The 8,061-nt window shown below is 44.5% G+C and overlaps 1 protein-coding gene across 1 annotated transcript in view; it reads right to left on the bottom strand.

Annotated features, from left to right (window-relative positions):
• Window positions 1–1,069: 1,069 nt before the first annotated feature.
• LOC126252605 (NK1 transcription factor-related protein 1-like) overlaps window positions 1,070–8,061 on the bottom strand; it is a 307,154-nt gene continuing 300,162 nt past the window's right edge. The window contains exons 6-7 of the mRNA XM_049953508.1: window positions 1,629–1,711; window positions 1,070–1,433 (exon numbers count right to left, since the gene is read on the bottom strand). Of these exons, the coding sequence (XP_049809465.1) occupies window positions 1,070–1,433; window positions 1,629–1,711 (447 nt within the window). The remainder of the gene's footprint in view (window positions 1,434–1,628; window positions 1,712–8,061) is intronic.

Below are 8,061 nucleotides of genomic sequence, written 5' to 3'. Positions count from 1 at the left end.
AAATCAAGGTTGTAGTTATTTCCATCATGTTTATGAGTATCGAATGAGCGATGTATCCATAATTCAGCGTCACAGATTTACTGTACTTGCATACTGACATATATCTGTTGTAAGCTATTCAGACTCCACTACGCGACTTCCATTCTGTCCTCTGTTTATGTTTACGATTTCGCATGTAATTTCTGTAGGGTTATTACTACACTGCGTCACTCAATATTCCGTTACGGAAAGAAAATTTTCTTTGTACACCGGAATACGAGTCATTTAAAATGTATTGTGATTACTTATGGTTTAAGCTATAATATCAACATTTTAATGCCTGTGAATGTCTCATGTAAAGCTTAACGCTGTTGTTGAACAAATGCAACGTACTTAACCATCCGAAGAAAAATAAACGTCGATATTAAAAACTTTGCGACATCTCTCTTACTTCTTCAACTGAACTGAATTGTGGCTTCTGAAAAACCTTTTCTTTTCGATGAATGTACTGGTTCGTGCAAGTATCTAGTCACAAAAACCTGTTAAACAGTTCTAAACACAGTAGCAGTTACAGTTCTACCATGGTTCCCGATGAATTATTGAATGCAGGAAATCGCTTGTATTGCTGAATTAGCTCTCGTGTTTCTTTGAGCAGAAACGCATACATGGCTAAATGATCCATCATAGGGTATGATGGATCATTAATAGCTTCCTGTTATCTGCATTATGACTGCTTACAGGAGAAAAAAATTCCGATGTATCCACATTCCTTCCAACGGCAACGATGGTCCAATAGTTGTTATTTGGAAACACACTTCACTCTCTTTCGGCGGTATAATAGTTTCTGCTTTCACTTGGTGGTCCGCAGTTGCTCTAGAGGTCCTCCTTTACACATGTAGCAGGTGAGGTCCACCATAAAGTACCGCACTCTCCTCTCCGTTGCACTGGTAGTTAATGTCCGTACATCTCACGTATCTGGCGGGCTAAGCGGGTTCGACACAGCGCAGAATGTAGGTCTTGCAAGGAACTTTCTGCAGCTTGTCTGACCGTGACAGTAGAGCAGGTGGAGGGTGACACGTTGGGGTTCCCCCTAGATGCGATCGCGGTCGTGCTTGGTGAGCTGCAGGGGCTGCTGCCCCGCCGCCTCCCACGCGTCCCTCGCCGCCTCCACCTCCGCCCCCGCGACCGTCGCCGCCTCCCCGCGGCCGTTGACCAACGCCGCTCCCTCCGGGCGCAGCCGCTCCCTTCGGAAGTCCTCGTCGTCCGAGTCGTCGTTGACGTTGATCTCCTCGGAGTCGGACGAGGCGTAGTGGCAGTCGCGAGGCGACGGCGTCCGCTGCAGGGGCGGCTGCGGCTGCGGTGGAGGCGCGGCAAGACCGCAGCCCCTGGCCGGCAGCGCCCTAAAAGCGCTGTTTTCGCCGCCCATCTGCAGCTGGTGCGTGCTGCAGTAGGAGCTGCGTTGAGCCGAAGGCGTGGAGCGGCCAGCAGGGCTGGAAGCGGGCGCTGTGGCCGGCGAGCCAGGGTCGCCGAAGGCAGAGGGGGACTGTCGGGAGGGGGCTCGCGGGTGCGGGGGCTGGGGGGCGGACGTGTGCCCGGGGGGCCGCGTCGCCGGGGCCTGTGGGGGCGGCGGGGGCGGCGCCGGCGCCGGCGTCGGGCCCCCCGGCGACGCCCGCTTTAGGAGGCTCATGCGCTGGTGGCGCCTCCACTTGGCTCGTCTGTTGGAAAACCAAACCTGGGAGTCAATGAAAAACTACGTGAACATCTCAGGTTTACCAAATAACTAAGCAATATGTATATATATATATTAGCTTATAATTACAGTAACTGCTTGAAATCTGTAAGCTCTTTCATGTCTCTGCGTGACTAAACCCCATGTAACAGATATTTAATTTTTAATTCCGTATTTTTAATTTATAGACTCACTTCATTCAGATTCCGGCAAGACCGTTGCCGTAGTCTGAATGAATTGATTCTATAAATTAAAAATACATGTAAAATCACTGAAGTTAAGCTCTGGCGGGCTTGGATGGAAATTTCGGAAATTTGTGGTAAATTCCTATGGGTCCAAGCTGCTGAGGTCATCGGTCCCTAGGCTTACACACTACTTAATCTAACTTACGCTAAGGACAATACACACACCCATGCGCGACGGAGGACTTGAACCTCCGGCGGTGGGAGCCGCGCGAACCGTGTCAAGGCGGCTTGCGTGGATAACCATCGAGGTCTGCTTAGCGCTATTGACCAGCGGGTAACACTCAGTCTGTGCGGCTGGTCCCGGCGGAGGTTCGAGTCCTCCCTCGAGCATGTGTGTGTGTGTTTGTCCTTAGGATAATTTAGGTTAAGTAGTGCGTAAGCTTGGGGACTGATGACCTTAGCAGTTAAGTCCCATAAGATTTCACACACATTTGAACATTTTTAACACTCAGTGCTTGTGAAGCAAATTAAAGGTCTGTTTGACTGAGAGGTAGCGGCTCTGGTCTCTTTAACTGACAGCGGCCAGAAGGGCTGTGTGATGAGCACATGCTCTCCAATATCCACATCCAGCGACATCTAAGGGCTCCAGATGACACGGCGGTTGGTTAGTACTGTTGGGCCTTCAAGGCCAGTTTGGACGGAGTATCTCATTGGGACAAGGCATTGTGAATGATACTCCGGACCTGTTCCAATGAAGAGTTACTACATTTAGGTAAAGCTATCATCAAACCCACAGTGCTTTTGAAGCATGGTCCTATTGCTGGTATTACTAACTTATCCCTTCAATCCAAAAAATTTTGAGACTGGATACAACATATGCGAGGGGCTTTCAGTAAGTAATTCAACACATTTTTTCTGAAAGCAAAATACACCATATTATTGTCTACTCTTTTGACTATAAAACCCTGTTTTTCAACACAGTCTTCGTTCAGTGCGACGGCCTTACGCCACCTTACAGGGAGGGAGAGCCTGTATGCCCTCATGGTACCACTCTACGTGTCGACGTCGGAGACAACGTCTTGCTGGATAATTAAGCTCCCCATCATCCACGAATTGCTTCCCATGGAGTGCATCCTTCATTGTGTCAGATAGATGGAGCTCGGAAGGTGCAAGATCCGGGCTGTAGGGTGGATGAAGGGCCCGACTGTCACACAACTTTGAGGACCCCAACTGGTGGACGGGTGTGTCAGTATTACCAACAGATATATCCAGTTGAGCAGCGAAATGTTTGATTGTGACCTCGAATGAGGGTGCCCGCACGTTCCAACACTGCACGAGTCACTACTGTGTGTGGCTGGCAGCCATGCGAGAGGTGGGACAGCTTTGAGTGACCTTGTCGCGATGATGACAGATGCCTCGCCCAACGACTCATCGTGCTTTTGTTCACTGCCAAGCCTCCGAAGACATTCTGCAAGCGCCTATGAATATCTCCGACGCTCTGTTTTTTCACCAAAATAAACTTAATGATACCTCTCTGCTTGAATCGCATTTCCTTTACAGATCCCATTTTGAAGGTTAAGTATAGCGCCGCCACCTATTGGAACTATGCCAGAATACAGGAGCTGTAGCGAGAATATCCCACGACGTCCCGAAACAAATTCCGCATATTTCAACCGAAACTGAACCAGAAAAAAGTGTGTTACGTTACTTATTGAATCGCCCTAGTAAAACAGAAAACCGTGAAGATGGCGGTTTTAATGGTTCAGGTGTTCTCCATAATCTTCCCCGACCTGAGTACACCGCACAGAACGTTCAAGCAACATTTTCACATTGTCAGAAAACTCCTTCCTTACGGTGTAGTTCAACTCGTGCATCATATTGGTTTCAACGTCGATTATGTCGTCAGAGAATTGGGATGTGAGTTTCTGTTTTCTGCGGTTTTGTGGTAGATCTGTACTGACAACACAAAGTATCGACAGCGGTTACGATTTCTCCCAGAAGAGAATTCTTCGAATTTCGTATTTCTATAAAGTCGTGCCAGCTGTCCATACGTTGTTGTTTTTGTGCTGGAGTCAAGGTATGTGGGACAAACTTTGCACACAGTTTTCCCTTCTTCAAAACATTCTGGAGAATGTCTTACACATCTGGTTTAGAGATGTTGCGATTTGTGACACAATTTTGACACGCTGCGGTCGCAAGTACAGCATTTAACACTCACTGCTCGCAGCTTTCTGATCGAATGCATCTACATCTACATGATTACTCCGCAATTCACAATTAAGTGTCCGTCAGTGGGTTCATCGAACCATATTCAAGCTGTTTCTCCGCCGTTCCACTCTCGAAAACCGCGCGGGAAAAACGAACACTTAAATTTTTCCGAGCGAGCTCTGATTTCCCTTATTTCTCCATACGTGGGTGGTCGCCAACAAAATATTTGCACATTCTAAGGAGAAAGTTGCTGACTGAAATTTCATAACATCCTGCCGCAACGAAAAACACCTTTGTTTTAATGATTGCCATCCAAATTCGCTTATCATATCCGTGACACTCTCTCCCCTATTTCGAGATCGTACAAAACGTGCTGCCCTTCTCTTCACTTATTCGATGTTCTCCATCAATCCTATGTAATGCGCATACCACACCGACAGCAATGCTCCAGAACAGGGCGGACAAATTTATAGCAAGCTGTCTCTTGAGTAGACCTGTTACATTTTACAAGATTTCTGCTAATAAATACCAGTCTTTGGTTTGCTCTCCCAACAACATTATCAATGTGATCGGTCCAGTGTAAGTTATTCGTAATTGTAGCCTCTAAGTAGCGCAGATCTGTTTTTTTACAGCTGCTGGTTCAAGGTGCCTCCGTAGTTAATGTGCTAATGCCGCTTATAAGGCAGGAATAAAATCAGTCTCAGAGCTTTTTGGAAGGACGGTGTAAAATGAAATGAAAAAACAGAAAAAGAAAACCGAAGCAAGTTACGGAGGTCGTCATATGATAGAGCGATCTTGATAGAACTGTCCGTTAAGAAATCAACGTATTACTAGTTAAATTATAGTCGATTTATTCCCAGACACATAATTAACACGTAGTTGCTAGGGCATTGGTGGTCATACGAACGAAAAGAATTTTAGAAATATTGGTTTGCTCCCGCAGAATCCGTGCAGCTTAAGCCTCATTAGATTCCTGCGTTGCGGACTTAACAAAGTAGACGCGCCTTCCTTCAGACGTATGGATGTAATCAACTGTTGAGGTCGTAATCCAGGTACTTGAAGCGAGGCTTGGTGCCTTTTGTCAGAAAATTCATTGCTTGGATTTTATCGCACTGGGTTCACCGGCTCTCGACATTTAGCCTTCGTCGAGCGTCCAGTGTGGAAAGACCAGTTTACATGTCTAGCTACAAAGACAATAAATTTATAAAACCATCATTTGTACAGAGAGTTTTTAATTTACGTGAGCCAAGACATTTCAGAAGGTTGTCCTTATTAGTAAATCGTCAAAAGGATAGCGTGATAATTCCTTCCTTATTTACTAGAATAATATTTCATTTCGATGAAGCTTTGTAATCAATAAAAACACACATAGAAAGCACTTCATATGTTATATCTGTCCCAAGCAGTAGCTTACAAATTTCAGCACTTGCACAATTTAAATAATTACAAGAACTCATTTTAAGGACTTGATTTGTGTTAGACTGATACGTCCTTACAAGAGATAGCTACACACAAAATTATATTGTAGTCAAACTGAACTAACAGCCATATTAAATAACTGATTTCACGTTAGGTCTGAAATAAGTGAGATAAGCATATTTGTCTAGTAAAAGTGATCAAAACATTCCATAGACTCATCTACATAACCTATCATAAATACTAACAGAACAACTAAAATTAAATAGTTAGTATAATGAAGTTAATAGACCAAGAATGAAGTTAACTCTGATTAAATATTAAATTTTAAAATAAAATAAAAGTAATTTGTGTGTTTGACAGACGAAAATGTATGCCGTGCCAGGTGCTGCAACGTAACTTGAAAGCAATTCTGGGCAATAGTTAGAACTAATAGCACTAAGGAGCTGTTTTCTTAGTTTTCTTGACGTTCGTTACTGAAGTGTAACTGAATGTCTTTGTGTTGTATTTGCGTTTTGCTGAAGGAAGAACAGGGAATGAAATCACTATACAGGGTATTACAAAAAGGCACGGCCAAACATTCAGGAAACGTTCCTCACACACAAATAAAGAAAAGATGTCTTGTGGACATGTGTCCGGAAACGCTTAATTTCCATGTTAGTGCTCATTTTAGTTTGTTCTTCCACCTACGCTCAATGGAGCACGTTATCATGATTTCATACGGGATACTGCCTGTGCTGTTAGAACATGTGCCTTTACAAGTACGACACAACATGTGGTTCATGCACGATGGAGCTCCTGCACATTTCAGTCGAAGTGTTCGTACGCTTCTCAACAACAGATTCGGTGACCGATGGATTGGTAGAGGCGGACCAATTCCATGGCCTCCACGCTCTCCTGACCTCACCCTCTTGACTTTCATTTATGGGGGCATTTCAAAGCTCTTGTCTACGCAACCACGGTACCAGATGTAGAGACTCTTCGTGCTCGTATTGTGGACGGCTGTGATACAATACGCCATTCTCCAGGGCTGCTTCAGCGCATCAGGGATTCCATGCGACGGAGGGTGGATGCATGTATCCTCGCTAACGGAGGACATTTTGAACATTTCTTGTAACAAAGTGTTTGAAGTCACGCTGGTACGTTCTGTTGCTGTGTGTTTCCATTCCATGATTAATGTGATTTGAAGAGAAGTAATAAAATGAGCTCTAACATGGAAAGTAAGCGTTTCCGAACACATGTCCACATAACATATTTTCTTTCTTTGTGTGTGAGGAATGTTTCCTCAAAGTTTGGCCGTACCTTTTTGTACCACCCTGTATATATGGTGCGTCGCTTATTTAATGACGTTCAGAAGCAGGCGAGAACCGATCGAGAAGACTATGCCGTAAGTAGAAGGAAAAGAGAACCAAATCTCATTATTACTCCCTTCTACTCACATGGGGTCCTTAAACACTTATTTGCCTTTAGATTAACTCACAATGTACCCATTATCATGTGGCTACAGTGAATATTATTTAGAAAATGTCGATATTTCTGAAGAGGTCTTTTTTGGTAAGTGGTGAGTTATCCGATACGAATCACAGGGAAACGCATATTTTATATTATCGAACTACGAACTGGCTCCACGGTTACAACGACTTCGCAACTGTGTTTTTCTTAGCAGCGCTGTCTAAGGTGCCTTGTCACGGATCGCGTGGCTTCTCCCGTCGGCGGTTCGAGTCCTCCCTCTTGCATGGGTGTGTGTGTTGTCCTAAGTTAGTGTATGTTAGATTACGTAGTACGTAAGCTTAGGGACCGATGACCCATAAGACATTACCACAAATTTCCAATTTCCTTTGATGTTATGTAGCGTGTGACTGAGTAAGTCATACATCTGGGACAGTCATGTACGTGTGACGTGATGAGAAACAGTGTAGCCCGGAAAGCAGGCTCACACGGAAAGATTAGATCATCCTTTACGAATTTATACTCTCGATTCCGAAGGCAGTACGTCAGAATCATTCGCTTTTTTGGTGCATGTGCTACAAGATACTTTTACGGGTTTGACCAGGAACTCGGCAAAATTCGTTAGTTACCGTTCAACACAATTATTTCTGTTCTATTGCAGAGAAGCTCATTGTAACTCGGCTTAAGTTTCGTTATATGTCTCGTCTGAAATAGAGACGCGAAATTTCTTGTATTTTGTCAATTTATCCAAAAGAGTTTTATGGCAATGAGCACCTCAGAGAGGAGGTGATTTAAATCTGAAAACTACACAGAAACGATCGCATCTGTAATGGATTAATTCATGTCGACACACCAGCCTACGTGGCGCCGTGGCTGATACTCCATTGGCATTTGAGGAAACTAATGTTTGACGACACATTGAGAACTGTAACTCCAAATTTCTTATTGTTGTTACGAGACACTACTTCGATTTAGCTATGGCGCGAAGCCAGCACCACTAACGAGTTGAAGTATGCTTTAAGTATTCTGGGTATTATGGATATTCTGTACTTATTTGTAGCTCGAGATGTTGCTGACTATACGGCTAAAATCGAG

This window comes from Schistocerca nitens, chromosome 4 (assembly GCF_023898315.1).
Source record: "Schistocerca nitens isolate TAMUIC-IGC-003100 chromosome 4, iqSchNite1.1, whole genome shotgun sequence".
Taxonomy (NCBI): Eukaryota; Metazoa; Arthropoda; class Insecta; order Orthoptera; family Acrididae; genus Schistocerca; species Schistocerca nitens.
The sequence above is the reverse complement of the archived record's forward strand: the minus strand, read 5'-3'. Positions and strand labels throughout refer to the sequence as shown.